Below are 15,484 nucleotides of genomic sequence, written 5' to 3'. Positions count from 1 at the left end.
GTTTTTCTGTTACTTGCAACCAAGACATGTTATTAAAACCAAAATCTACTGGGTAAAGGATAATACAGATATCTAAAACTTCTCACTGATCGTTTGAACTTAGAGTTTCATTTTCATAATGAAATCTCATGAGGAACCACAAAATACTGACAATACCCACAAGAGGTCTATGGAAAGGAAATGGGTTCTTTCCTCCCCTTGAGAGCTCTTCTCTCTTCCCCTCCCCCTTCCATCACCTCCTCTCTTTCCTTCCAAAGGAAACACTCGGCTGAATCTTATTGGGGTGGAGGTGGCGCACTGAAGACTGCATTGGCTCTGCAGGAGGTGCTGAGAATTTCAGTTTCAATTGCCTCATGCCCTAACATGTTAGGGATCTAGATTTTTTTTTTCCTTTTGCAGGTAATATACACCATAACCCCTTAAATATCTGTCATTAGCTGCCATTATTAGCCAGTGAAGAAGCAGGGTTCAGTTCAGTCGCTCAGTCATGTCTGACTCTTTGTGACCTCATGAATTGCAGCATGCTAGGCCTCCCTGTCCATCACCATCTCTTGGAGTTCACTCAGACTCACGTCCATTGAGTCAGTGATGCCATCCAGCCATCTTATCCTCTGTCATCCCCTTCTCCTCCTGCCCCCAATCCCTCCCAGCATCAGAGTCTTTTCCAATCAGTCAACTCTTCACATGAGGTGGCCAAAGTACTGGAGTTTCAGCTTTAGCATCATTCCTTCCAAAGAAATCCCAGGGCTGATCTCCTTCAGAATGGACTGGTTGGATCTCCTTGCAGTCCAAGGGACTCTCAAGAGTCTTCTCCAACACCACAGTTTGAAAGCATCAATTCTTCAGCGCTCAGCCTTCTTCACAGTCCAACTCTCACATCCATACATGACCACAGGAAAAACCATAGCCTTGACTAGACGGACCTTTGTTGGCAAAGCACTGTCTCTGCTTTTGAATATGCTATCTAGGTTGGTCATAACTTTCCTTCCAAGGAGTAAGCGTCTTTTAATTTCATGGCTGCAGTCACCATCTGCAGTGATTTTGGAGCCCAGAAAAATAAAGTCTGACACTGTTTCCACTGTTTCCCCATCTATTTCCCATGAAGTGATGGGACCGGATGCCATGATCTTCGTTTTTTGAAGAAGCACAACCAGCCTTAATTCCCTACCTGCTAGGTGAACCCTGAGTAGGTGGCAGTGCCAAACAGCTGCAACAAGTGTAATTACAGGTCCATGCGTTGTCTGCCTTCAGGATCATGGGGCCCACTTTGAATGTTCTTTGTGTCCCTCATCACAGAGCAAATATTTGAAAATGTCTCTTCTTGCTGCTGCTGCTAATCTAATTGTTTCTGTTATCTGGTTAAATCCCACTCGGCACACATCTGGTGTACATTACATGGGAGAGTTTTCCTCTATCCATAACGCCCCCTCCCTTGCCTATTATGGGGTGCTGGGAAGTTGCACTGGATCTCGGTCCAATCTTTCAGCAGTTCAATTTCACAAAGTCTGCATAACCAATTGTGCTCAGTGCTTGAGATGGAACTAGCCCCACAAACTTTGCTTTGATTTGGTTCACCCCACCTCCCACCCTCAGCTGCAGGGTCCTGGAACAACTTGTTAACAACTCCACAGTGCCATCAGCACCTTCACTTTCAACCCCCCCACCCCCACCTCCACTCTGGAAGTAATAGGGACATAGAGACCTGTGTGTAGCTGTCTTCTCCAGTTGGCGGAGTACAGGCAATCTGCTAAGTTTGGTATTGCTCTCCTGGTTTCGCTCCCTTGTTGTTGTTGTTTTTAAATATTTATTTATTTGGCTGTATCGGTTCCTAGCTGCAGCACGAAGGCTTAGTTGTCCCGCTGCACGTGGGATCCTAGTTCCCCAGCCAGGGATTGAACTTGTATCCTCTTTATTGGCAGGCAGACTCTCAACCCCTGGACCAGTAGATAAGTCCCTCCCTCCCTTGTTGACTAGATTTTTTCAGAGGTTTGGGGTGGATGCTTCCACAAATCCAAAGTTCAGGCAACTTGTAAACACTGGGCATTTTGTCAGCTCTCATGAGCGCTGGCAGTGTGTTCCAGGGGGGTTCCTTTGGGGACAGAGGCCCGTGTGAGCCACGTGGCCACTATAGTATCTGAGATCTGAGTTAGAGGACCCTGCTTATCAAAAGACACACAAACACACATACACACATTCATCAACGCACAGGCACCTCTGTCACTGGAGTTCTGGCACTGAGTGCTGGCTCAGTGGAACCTATAACCTGCTGATGCTTGAAAGTAACACTATTTTAAATCTGTGTGTGCTTGCATTAAAAAAAAAAAAAAAAAGTGGTCCACTTGTCAAATCCTTTTCAGAGCACATTGAAGGCAATGATGTCCTCCATTACAAAGTATTGTTTCCCAAGGGTGGGAATCATTCAGTTTCTTGCTGCTTTTCACTGTTCTAATTTGTGGCCCCAGAGGTACTCAAGAATTAGCCTGGTGTTGTAACAGTTACACACAGCAGCTGAGAAGTGACAACAATTCACATTACTCTGAAATTTGAGATGAATGTTGGGGATACTGTACTGTACGGATGGCACAGACTATAAAATAAGTGATAGCTGCTTACAGTATGAAATTATATTATTTTGGAAAACTTTTTATGATCAATTATCTTGTTGATTCCATTATAATGCTGGACATGATACTTAGAATTCATGGGTTATCTCGAAACCTGAACATCGTTTTAAGTTTTACAAACAATTACAGTGGTTAAAGCTTGGTCAAAGTTTCTCCAAACTGAACTTGATAAACTACACTTAAAGAATCACGACGATTTAAGAAAGGTGGTTTAATTATACATTAAGATCATAATCTTGATTGTAACACCATACATAATTGATTTTGCTAAAATTAAAACGGGAAGAGTTAATTTATGGAAACTCACAGAAACTGATTTATGGATTGTCTCCCTAATATTAACCCCCAACGCACACCACCAGCCCATCATCAGAATTTAGTAAGTAATGGCTAAATTCAGTCAAGTTCGGCGTTTTACTAACTTTTCGGTCCTACGGAAACTGCAGCTTTATAGTCATTTTTCTGTTGCATTGATATGAAAGTGTAATTGTTAGGGTGAGAGTAGAACGCAATTGAACAGCTGAATTTATAACTTAAATATTTAGGTGTGTGCTATCTGAACCCCTATTTGTTTCCTTGCCCCATGGTCCGGAGCGGGTGGGTGGCCAGACCCAGGCCCTTGCCCCTCTAGTTCTTCAACTCTGAGCTCCGGGCAGCCTTCGGGCAGGTGCCCGGGGCACCGCCCCAGCCGCCCACCTCCTCGGGGATTGGCTTCCGCGGCTAGTGGGCGGTCCCAGGGTGCGGATAAAGTTGGGTGGCGCGCGCGCCGCCTGCGTGGGGTTTCGGGCGCCCGGGGTAAAAGCACTGCGCGCTCTCGCCGCGGCCCGGGCGGAGTTCCCGCTTCGCTCTCCGAACCCGCTCGCCCTCTCCAGCTTCCCCGCGACTCCTGGGTCCGGTCCTTTTGGAGGAGGGGGTCAAGGGCCGGGCCTCGGAGCCTCGAGCGTGTCCGAGCAGGCTCGACGCGCTGGCTTCGGGCTGCCGGGCGAGGGGCGCGGTGTGAGGGCCGGGGCCCGGGTGGCGCGCAGGGGCTGCAGGAAGCGAGGGCAGCCGGGGCTCGGCCCCCGCTCCGCCCGGATAGAGACACCCGGAAACGGATTCACCGCTTCGGTGGCCGCGCGAGCCAGGAGTCTCGGAGGGGGAGCGGGCGGGCGGGCGGCTGCTGAGTAATCCCCGCGGCGGCGGCGGCGGGAGGCGGCGGCCTGGGCGCCCACGTCCCCGCCGCGCGCGCTGCAGCCCGGCCCCGGCTCCTCCCTCCGCGCCCGCCCACCGCGCCCGCGCCCCGCGCAGGTAGAGCCGGGCTCCGGGCGCGCGCGGGGGCCGCAGCGGCTGCCACCCCACCTCACCTCGGCCCCGAGCAGAGCCTCGCGCGCCCATGGCCGGCTCGGAGCAGCAGCGGCCGCGGCGGCTGGACGACGGAGACGCGGCGGCGGCGCCCCTGCAGGACGCTGAGCTGGCCCTTGCCGGCATCAACATGCTGCTCAACAACGGCTTTCGGGAGTCGGACCAGCTCTTCAAACAATACAGGTGACCGGCGCGCCCCGCTCCCTCGCCCCTTCCCGGCGATGACTACTCCCTGGCAGGTCCTCGCTTCCCCAATTCGCATCCCCCGGCCTCTGCGCCTTGGCCCCGTTTCCCTTCCGCCCCCACCCAGGTTCCGCGGTCCTTTCTCTCCGCGGGACCCGCAGTCTCCCCTGACTTTCTCTCGGCCTCGTCCTGCCAGAGGAGCGCCCGGTGTTCGTCCGCTTCTCTCTCGCGGGTCGCGTCCCCCGCCGCCGGGTCCGGAGCCCGTGGGCTTTGAGATCTGGACCGGACGCGATTTGAGGCGGCAGCGAGCCCCGGACTTGCAGGGCCGTGACTCCGGCGAGGCGCGCCGCCCGTGCCGCCTTTGTGACACGGACCACACCAGCTGCAGCGTGCCTGCTTCGTGCTCCTCGCGCTACTGTGCATCGTTGTGCATTCCAGACGCTTTCATTGTTTGAAAACAGATATGCATAACTGCGTGGCCATGCAGGAATTAAAAAAAATCCAGCCGAACTCTGCTCATTCACCTCTGTCTGCCTTTTTTCTCAAACTCAATCCCCAAAATGAGTTGCTTATGCTTTTCAAGTAAGCGTATGTATTTATGATGGATTTCTCTTAACTCAGAGGTAGAAGAAAATGGAGGGATTTTAAACATACGTGGGAGTGAGAGGAAGCACACGTGTGTTCAGTTAATTGTTTGATTCGTCTTTTTAAAACATCGAAGGGAAAGAACTGAAACCTCGTAGCTTTCTCGTGTGTGTGGGAGGAGCCTTCAATTTCTTTGCGGAGCAGAAGAACCTGCTTTCTGGTTTAGGAAGAAAGTTTGTGATTTGCCCTTTTAGTGTCAGGACTCAAGGATGTTGATTGGCAGCTTTCCTGTCAGTGTTTTAAGGGCCAATTGCTGCCGGTCTTTAGGGCCGGTGTTTGGTAGGTTTTAGGGAACTCCTGTGCAGCTGTGATTGAGCGCCACTGCCTGTAAGCAAATGAGAGGAGAGCCCAGCCCCTGGGATGCAGGCGCCTGAAGTTTTCAGACATAAAAGAATGGTGGTTTCTACCGTTGGGAGCGTCCACAAGCTTAATGGCAAAGCGAGTATTTAACAAATATAAACTTTTCCACTAAGACATTTTACTTTTAAATCAGTTTTGAAGGAAAAAAAAAAACCCGCAAATGGAAACTTCTTAGCTCTATTCAGAACATTTTATTTTTAAAGCATACAAATCTGATTTCAAGCCAGAGTTTCATCAGGGATTTCCAGAGGATAGATTTAAAAGACTTACTTGTCTCACAATCTCTCGTGCAGGTTTTTTTTTTTTTTTTTTTTGAGCCATCTGAGAATGTATTTAATGAGAAATTTTATTTACTGTGCTTTGACTTTTCCAAAAAGACATACTAATTTATGTTGTATGAGAGGGGATGGAGAAAGTCTTATAGAGTCAAGTTTGTTTTCTTTGGTTGTTGATCAAGATATGGGTACTTGCATATTTCAATACTTTTTGCTTTGAAATGTTCTGTTACTTATTTTAATCATCTTCCCCCCCCCCATTGTTTTAATGTACTTAAATTCCTGTCTCATGGTTCCCAGATACTGAAAGCATGAAATAACTCGCTTTGCCTCATCTAGACAACTCTGTGCTCTGTTGTGTTCAGTCATGTCTGACTGTAGCCTGCCACGCTTCTCTGTCCTTGGGGTTTCCCAGGCAGGGATAGTGGGGTGGGTTGCCATTTCCTCCTCCAGGGGATCTTTTCCTCCCTGGGCAGGGTCGGAACCTCTGTCTCCTACATTTCCTGCATTAGCAGGTGGATTCTTTACTGCCGAGCCACCTGGGAAGCCCCTGTGCACTATTACTAGAGGGTGTTATGAGTGCTTGGGAAGGCGCTTCTCTGCGAGTGCTGGGGCTGAGGAGAGGAGGTGTCCAGGCAGGATTTCCACTGCACAGGAGCTGTGGCTGTCTGCTTGGGTTTTGAAATGGGAACCAAAGATAAAGGAACACCATGTTGTGGTAGCTCTTCTCTGCCAAGCACAGTTCGTTATATTCGAGCTATTCTAGTGACGACAAAGGAGTGAGGTGTTATTTTGTCCTCACAGTGTTTTTAGTTACGAGGCACTCAGCTTCTCAGTGTTTAGCATGGGCCAGGACATAGGCATTGTGGTTCTAAATCCAGGGCTCTTTTCATTAAACCATTCTGACCCATCTGATTGATTATATTTTGTAATTTTCCCCGTGACCTTGTTTGCCAGCAACTTAAACTCTTCTAGGGGTGGATAGTAGTAGCATCATCCTATCAGCTTCCCGGCAGCCAGGGCTGCCCTAGCTTCGCTACTTTTGTAGCTGCTGACTTTGGTTTCTCCGTTGGCTTACTTGCCTGTAAAATGGGAGTCGCACATGCCATAGGGTGGTTAGTATTAGAATCCATGGTAGCTGGCACCATGTAAGCCATCAAACACTAACTTTTGAACTTGGCGCCTTCTCCACTATTACAGTACTTTCTACTTGATGGTGTGGTTTGAGTAGAAGACAAAACGTCCTGAATGCAGATAGCCTTTCTCTTTAAAGTTGGCCTGGACTGTGTGCGTGCTCAGTCGCGTCCGACTCTTTGCTACCCCACGGGCTATAGCTGGTGGGCTCCTTTGCCTGTGGGACTGCCTCAGCAAGAGTACTGGAGTGGTGTGCCATTTCCTTCTCCAGAGGATCTTCCCAACCCAGGGTTCGAACCCGCGTCACCTGCATTGTACTAGGATTCTTTATTACCGCCGAGCCACCAGGGAAGCCCTCACATAATGCATTTCAAAAACTTAGGTCCTACTATGCACTGGGACACTTCTCTTCCCTTTCCAGGGTTGAATGGCCTGCTGGGAAAGCCAGCAGTGATTGCATACTGTTTGAGGAACACCTCAAACTCAGTTTATTTGCTGAAGAGAGAACAACTTGATTATCTCATTCCTTAGGATTCTTTCACCACCCTTCCCTTTCCAGTAAACATTCTAGAATTTTATCATTACGGTTTAACAATAGAAACATTTGTCTAGTGTAACAGTAACACTAAGAAAATTAAGGCAAGAAGGTCACTTTCTCTTGCCACATTACTAGGATGATAGTTTCACCAGCAGCTACCTGATGAGAAATGATTACTTCGTAGAAACATAATCATGAAGGTCAGAATTAGGGAAAGCTGGGGTTGTATAATTTAGATATTATACAGGCAGGAATGTGGGCTTCCCAGGTGGCTCAGTGGTAAAGAATCCGCCTGCCAGTGCCGGAGACACAGGAAACATAGATTCGATCCCTGGGTTGGGAAGATCCCTTGGAGGAGGGAATGGCAGCCCACTCCAATATTCTTGCCTGGAGAATCCCATGGACAGAGGAGCCTGGTGGGCTACAGTCCATAGCAAAGAGTTGGATGTGACTGAAGCAACTTGGCATCCATGCACATGCACAATAGAGGCTTTCTCTTGAGATATAAGACTCCATCGCTGGAATTTCAAAATGGAGCTGTCTCTTCTGTAGTAACTATAGTAATAATATAACAAGCTGCCCAGTTGTTGATGCTGAGCCCCCATCATGTGCTTGGAGATGTTTTTGCAGAGGCTGAGACAGATTGGTGCTGATTTAAGCCCAAGAATATGTACCTTTGTAAGTGTGTGATCCTGATCCTCCGAAATCACATTCTTTGTGTTGGTCTGGGGGCTCAGTGCTGTAATGCAGCAGTGCTCACTCCCCTTCCTACACACACTTTTAACTGATGATCATGTGTGTGATACACACTCAGACCTTTAGGAACTCAGACTTGTGACAAGAGGCTGTGGTTATGTGCATGAGGCAGGCTCTAGATTTTTAGGTGTTGAGTTGCAGGTAAGCTTGGCTGGTGGGGAGAATCTGGAGATGTAGCCATGGCTGTTGTGGCCTGTAGGACTAGAGAGAAGCAACGTGTAACCCAGCTTGAAGGAAAATCTTACAGAGGAACTGAGGCTGAGAGCCATGATGGGGTGGAAGTGAGCAAGTTGAAAGAGAAGGAATTGGGGGAGGGGTGGGGGAGGAGGAGAACGCGAGCGGAGGTGGGTGGACATGGAACTCTAGGAGAGAGATGTGAGTTGGCATCTGGAGAAGGGGGGGTGAGACCTGGCAGCTGATCAGTGTTATTAGGTTGTCACGTCAGATGCGTTTTCTACACTTGTTTTCTTCTCAGATCTGCTGCTTGGTCCACGTTTCCTGTGAGTCAGTGTTGCCTTTCAGGGTGTTCAGTTAACTCATGTTCTCCGTGGCCCTCACCTGCCACCGTGTGGCCCTCACCCATCACCGTGTGGCCCTCACATCTGTAATTAACACCCAGCTGCTCGAGCCTCAGGGTCCTGATGTCACCATCTCTTTCTCTTTGGGGCTTGAGATGTTACTTTTGTAATCGGCAGACTAGAAGGAGAGGTGAAACTCTGAACTCCAAGGAGGACAGGGGACATTTGGAGCTCCTGAGCTGAAGAGCTTTGCGGTTCTTATTTCACAGGCCTGGCATTTACTGTCCCTCTACCCCTTGAGGCCACCATCTCCATCTTTTGCTTTAATTCCTGGCATTCTTTCTGACCCTAAGACATCAGTACTGTCTACCCCTGCCAATATGACTGCCCCTTTCTGGCTGTAGATATTATTAAAAAGTCCTGTTTGGTCATTGTCAGATCAAACAAAAAGCATATAATAGAATGAATGATCACTGATGATAAATATGCATAAATAAGGGCTTGATAGAGAATTAGTGCATAGTTGGTATTGCCAATTGTGATATTTTTCTTTTCTGTCTTAAAGTATAAAAATGGCAAAAATGTATTAAAAACAAAACAACAAAAACTCATGTTTAAAATGAATGTATGGGTCCTAAATTGTTTTAGCACAGTTTATGGTGTATACAATCAAACCGTATTACATGTGGCCTTACTTGTAAGCAGGTTGATTATAGAGCCACTTTCACTGTAGACATGGCTCAGTATAATTCGAGATTTCAGGCTAGACCCCATGGGCCAAATGTGGTTGACTGGTTTTGTAAAGGTTTTTTAAAAAAGAAGTGCTTTAAAAAATTTTTACTTATTTTTGGCTGTGCTGGGTCTTTGCTGCTACACGGGCTTTCTCCCAGTTGTGGTGAGTGGGGGCTACTCTCTAGTCGCACGTCTGCAGGACTTGCATTGCCGTGACGTCTCTTGTTTCAGGGCACAGGCTCTAGGGTCCGCAGGTTTCAGTAATTGTGGCACATGGGCTCAGTAGCTGCAGCTCCCAGGCTCTAGAGCGCAGGCTCGGTAGTTGTGGTGCACGGGCTTGGTTGCTCCATATGCATGTGGGATCTTTCTGGATCAGGGACTGAACCTGTGTCTCCTGCTTTGGCAGGTGGACTCTTTACCATTGAGCCACCAGGGAAGCCCAGTAAATAAAGTTATTAGGATATAGCTAGACTCACTTCCCAAACGAACTTTTTGGCCAACCCAATATCTTCTTTGGTGGTTCAGTGGTAAAGAATCTGCCTACCAGTGCAGGAGCTGCAGGGGACATGGGTTTGATCCCTGGTCGGGAAAGAACCCCTGGAGGAGGAAATGGCAACCCAATCCAGTATTCTTGCCTGGGAAATCCCATGGATAGAGGAGCCTGGCGGGCCACAGTCCACGGAGTCGCAAAGAGTGGGACTGAGTGATTGAGCAACAGCAAAATATTATGTGAACAACAACAAGGTGTCTTCTCCATAAAGAAATGAATAGCTATACAGAGCCTACAGCCCACAAAGCTTAGCATAGTTACTTTCTGGACCCTTACAGAAAGTTTGATGAAGTCTGGTACAAACCACTGTTCTCCCTGGAAGAACTTGAGAGGCTGGTGTAAGAGACCTGAACCCACACGTGTGTGAGCCTTTCGTGTGCCCAGCAGTGTGTCGGATGCTCTGGACTCCAAGGGGAGCCTGCAGGTCGCCTGTGGGCTCCACATGATCTGGCTGCTCCCAGAGCTGGGTGCCTGCGCCTGGCTGCCAGAGGCCCCGGGGAGTCCATAGGTGCAGAGATGCAAGAAAGGAGAAGCAACAGGAAGCAGAAATGGTGTGGGCAACTGGCGGGAGGGAGGAGGCTCAGCCGCTGCCCTTTTCCACCCTCCTCAGCTCAGCGGTGTGTATATGCAAAGGTTGGGGCATTTTTTTCTCCTCCCAACTATTGCACTGTCTGAAAAGATTCTAATTAAATATTCATTTGGCTTAATTGGGATGTTTAAAAAAAATGCAGTTGCCTGTAGAATAACGGGCTAGTTTACAGGAAATTATTAGGAAAAACTGACCATTTCTATAGCAGGGGTGGGGGTGGCATGAAGCTTTCTCTTCCTCTAGTTATACGAAACCCCCTGTAGACCCCCAAGCACATCATTGTGCTTCAGGGGTCAGACCTTTTGCACAGACTCTTTAAAAAAAAAAAAGCAAAAACATTTATTTGGCTGTGCCGGGTCTTAGTTGTGGCGTGTGGGAACGTTCTCTTGACCCGGGATTGAACCTGGGCTTCCTGCGTGGGAGCGCAGAGTCCTCACCACTGGACCACCAGGGAGGTCCCTGCGTTGACTTTTAAATCCCGCTTTTTACACCCCAGTCTCCTCTGGAGATCAAACCAGTCAGTCCTAAGGGAAATCAACCCTGAATATTCATTGGAAGGACTGATGCTGAAGCTGCAATACTTTGGCTACCAGATGCAGAGAGCCAGCTCATTGAGACCATGGTTCTGTGAAAGATTGAGGGCAGGAGGAAAAGGGGTCGACAGAGATGGCATTACCAACTCAATGGACATGAGTCTGAGGAAGCTCCAGGAGAGAGTGAAGGACAGGGAAGCCTGGTGTGCTGCAGTTCATGGGATCACAAAGAGTTGGACTCGACTGAGCGACTGAATAATAACAACTCCTCTCTCTGTCAGGGTTGCCCTCCTACCTACCCAGTGAAAGCAGAGGGAATATGAAGAGGGAACTGGCTGAGAAGGACTCTCAGAGAAGATAGAAGATAAGGGAAGCCCAGAGAGTAGATGACTTATTTCAAAACCTTGCTTAGTGCCAGTTCTGCCCCGTGAAAGAGGTTGGGGTGCCCGGGGAGGAATTCCTCTCTGTCTTAGACTTTTTCCATTGCTTCCTCTGTCCCACAAGTTCACAGTATGCTGTCCAGCTGGTGACATAGGTCTAATCAGGATCGAAGATCTTTTGGGGGTGGACCTGGGGATCTAATCCTTACTTAAAGCCTTATGATTTGAGGAGGTGCATCCTAGTTTCTGGACAGGAGACTTTGCATGCCTGTTCTTTGAGGTATAGTTGACATGCAGCACCCTCGTTTCAGGTGTTAACACAATGATGTGCTGTTTATATGTGTTGTGCAGCGATCGCCACAGTGAGTCTAGTTAACATTTGTCACTGTCTATAGTTACAAACATACATCCTAGAAGGCTATTTGTTAATTGCTGTCTCGGTGTAGTGACTTCTGAAATCTGATTTGAAGACGGGACTGGACTCTCCTTCGTGTGTAGAGATGCTTGCTGGTTGGCCAACTCTACCCTTTTCCCTCTAGCTAAGGTTGCTTTCTCCATCTCTTCCTCCTTGCTCAAGAATTTCAGAACATGAGAACTCGATACACAACGGGAGTTACTCTTGTCTTACAGGAAAACGGTCAGTCTGTTATGACAGAGAAAGCCCCTTGAGAAGGTCTACTGTGTGCTGGACTCAAAGGTGAAAAACAGGTGCCTGCTTCAAGCAGCTGTTGCTCACTGAATACCTGTCAATCTGCTGCACAGTCACTTTAGCAGTCTTACTCAAAGCTGGAATGTCTGGGAAATCACTGGTTTAGGTGACTTTTCCTAAGATACATCAAAATAGATACATAAGAATCATAAATTATTGGTAAATACTAGGAGGTACTTTCTCTGTACTAGGTCACACACTCCCCGTGTGTTCATCCTCACTTTATTTTCCCCACAGTCCTGTGCAGGGTGCTCTTGTCACCTCCCTCTTGGTGAGGCGGGGGCTGGGGGTGGTGTTGCGTGGTGCCCAGAGATACTGGATGAGCTGCCCAAGGTCTCACAGTAAGTGGATGAGCTGGGTTTGACCCTAGGGTGTCTGGCTGCAGAGCCTGTGTTTTTAACCACTGCACCACACTTCTGCTTTTGTAATAACCCTTACACTATGAGAAGTTGGCTTGCATGCAGCTCATGTCATTTTGGGGTGAACTCCCCACTCCAAAATCTGCAGCGCACACTCCAGCACCCACAGGCAACCCAGTAAACCACCAGAGAGGTCTGTCCACAGGGAGTGTGTCAGCCAGGTTTCAGATGCCCTGTCCTGCCAGCTGGCCTCAGGGTGAGGTCCCAGGTCTTGTCCTAGGATGGATGTGCTCCAGTCTGGCTGGTCTGCTTCCCTGCCTCCCTCCTGCCCCTTCCTTGGTCCCTTCCTCCTTAGCTGTGCTGGAGAATTTTGCATCATCTGACTGGTTCTGACTTGTCATTCATGACACAACTCAGGTTCCCAGGAGGAGGTGGTGTGGCCCATTGGTTGCTCCTCCATCCCTTCATCCAGCTCTTCGATGTGAGGTCACTGTTGACATGGCTGCCTGTCTGGGTGTGAGGGCTGAAATGGGTGGACATCTCGTTGGGTGTGCCTGAGGCCACCCTTCCTGAGGTTGCTGCAGTCACGTGGAGTCCACGAGGTTTTGTTTTTGTCAGTGCCCCTTTATCTGCACCTTCAGTCCAGGGGCACCGCCTGTTAGGAGCCTTGCTTCCTCAAACCCCTCCTGCATCCTGATGTGTAGTGAGCACATCCAGACCCTGTGGAGGGGCTCTGAGCACCCCTGAACTGGCGCTCTGCATTTCACATGCAGGTAGCAGGGCTCCTGTCTGGCCCTTCAGCCTCTTCCCTTTGGTGCATCCAGGCTGCCCAGTGCTTGGTGAGGGGCAGTGCCGAGCAGGGCTGCCAGCCAGCACGTCCTGGTCTTGACAGGTGCCATCAAAGGAGAAGCAGCGGCCCTGATGAAGTCTTCTGCTTCTAAAGTGGCCACGAGTCTCAACTGCATCCAGCCCGGGCAGGTAGCTCCTGGGCTGAGCCATCTTCTGCTCCTGTTGCCTCTGGCAGGCAGACCCAGCTTTCGCGTCTCCCATCAGCCACGCCTGGTACTCCAGGCTGCCTGGGGAGGCATGACGTTCTGGTGTCACTTGCGTCTTTGGTGTGAGAGGGCGACAATCTAGACAATCTAGCTTCCCGGCTCCACAGCCCCTGTCCTGAATTTCAGGACGAACTGGTCTCTGGAAAAACTTGGAGGCTGGAAGGAGAAGCTTTCCAGACAGGTGGCTCGCAACTCTCTCAAATCTAACACCCTGTTTTTGTAACAGATGTTTTGTAATTCTCCTGCCACGACCCTAAAATGAAATTGATAGATGAAATGACCTAAGAAAAAAATGACCCGTGACACATACACTGTCTAAAAGTCAGCAGAATGCCCAAATAGTATCATAACGGAGAATAAAAAAGAAATTCATAACACAAAATCACACGTATTTCAAAACACAAATGCTCAGCACACCTTCATTAGCAGATAAAGTCATTAGGTGCTTGCACCTGTGTGTAATGAATAAATTTGGATTTGAGAGACAATCAGAAGCCATTACATAGCAGAAAAATGAGAGCGTAGGTGCATTTGACACGAAGTAACAGACCACACTGTTCTGTGTAGTTAAGAGAAAGCAGGGAAGGCCTTAATTGAAGTAAGATAATATGCCACAGCAAGCCACAGGCTGTTGACATGGAGAAAATAAGGAAGCATGGCATTTTTGTAATGAGCCTATGTCAAGGTTGTGTCAACATAATTAATTCCTTGTATTAGGATGTGGGATGTATGCTGACAGAGGGTCTCACAAAACGAACTCCCATCTTTAAATCCCTTGCCAAACCAAGTCCTCTGGAGACCAAAGCCTGTAATAGATTTCTCAGATTAGAGGATGAATTGGAAAAAAGTTTATAGGGAAGCTGGGGCAGGAGATGTATAACACTCCCCCCAAGGGCAGTGTCAGAGTAAGACAGAAAAATAAGAAACCCCAAATAATTACTGTGTGCAATTCTAACGATACAAATTTCAACATGCTACAGATCCTTAATAGTGGATGGCAAAAATGAAGCTTATTCATGAAAATCCTTAATGAATTAAATAAATATATGAACGAAAATCTGGTTTTTCATGGGTCTTTAATAATTTGGCTTTAACTATATTTAAAGGAGTTTTCAATATCCCTGTGAAATTCTGGCATGTGACTTTTGCAAACGTGGGCTGGCGTAGCTGTGGTGTGTTGTCAGCTCAAATGCCACAAGCGGTGTTGCTGTTGGAGGCATAGTTTTCTAAAATTGTGAAGACGTCTTGACAAAGGGTATATTTGAACAAGGGGAGAATGGTCTTGTGCTTCTGTGTCCAGGGAAGTGGATTCTAGAACTAAACAATGGAAAACGGTGTCATGCATGTGAATTTCCACACGTTTGGAGGTTGTGCAGGACATGGGGTGATACTCAGGAGTCTGGCACATTAAGGATGGCCGGGGTCCTGGGCGCATTCTGCTACAGTTGTCGTGTCGCCCCAAAATGGCCCCCACAGATTTCCCAAGCACCTCAATTAAGAGGTACTGGGCTTGCGGGTGTGGAGCTCAAGACAAGGTTTGTCTCTCCCAGGGCTGCTGGGATCAGCAGCAAGGAGAGGCAAGCCCTGGCTGGCAGGGGCACCGCAGAGCGCTTGTGCTGGAGGGAGTAGTGCCCCAGTGAGTCTGTGACCTGGTGCAAGGCAGAGTGCAGGGTAGGGCTCCTCCAGGGGTGGCCCCACTGGTTGCTGCTTCTAAACCCCTGCTTTTCCAGGTCACACACGACTGCTTCTAGGGCCCAGACACCTCCAGGAAGGGATGTCAGCGCAGGTTCTTTTGTCCCCTTCCAGGTGGAAGGTGGACCCCTGGGGCCCCGTCCCGTCTTCTTTCTCATTGTAGAGCCAGCCTGCAGGACCCGTGTCTTTCCAGCCTCAGATGATTTCATTTCAAAGGCCTCCTCTCCCGAGTGTCCCACTGGGGTCATCCTAACTGTGAATCTCAGGGTATAAACTAGTCCATGTCCTTCCTAAGAAGTATGATTGTATTAAAAACCTAATCAAAAGGTCAAGATTGAAGAGGTGAGCGAGCTTTTTGCTAGGTTACTAGGGAGTTTGCTAGGGAGTAGGTTACTCCCACACAAAAGGGGTCAAAACCTCAGAAATTAGGATGCAATTGCCCCAAAGTTAGAGAGTCAAGGGGACCACAAAAGTGATTCCTCTAGAATGGAAGGAAATATGGCAGAAAGTG

General features: G+C 48.7%; 1 protein-coding gene across 2 annotated transcripts in view; it reads left to right on the top strand.

The window, feature by feature from the left end:
• The first annotated feature begins 3,398 nt into the window (after positions 1–3,398).
• Positions 3,399–15,484, top strand: part of TTC39C (tetratricopeptide repeat domain 39C) — a 105,316-nt gene continuing 93,230 nt past the window's right edge. Inside the window, exon 1 of one of the 2 annotated variants that reach the window (XM_086372965.1) lies at positions 3,399–4,148. In XM_086372965.1, the coding sequence (XP_086229091.1) occupies positions 3,997–4,148 (152 nt within the window). In that variant the 5' untranslated portion in view covers positions 3,399–3,996. The remainder of the gene's footprint in view (positions 4,149–15,484) is intronic. The other variant, XR_015153800.1, reaches the window with a different exon arrangement.

Source organism: Bos grunniens, chromosome 24, assembly GCF_055505025.1.
Source record: "Bos grunniens cultivar Pamir isolate PY7600 chromosome 24, Bosgru_T2T1.0, whole genome shotgun sequence".
Taxonomy (NCBI): domain Eukaryota; kingdom Metazoa; phylum Chordata; class Mammalia; order Artiodactyla; family Bovidae; genus Bos; species Bos grunniens.
This window is presented reverse-complemented; position numbering and strand designations above follow the sequence as displayed.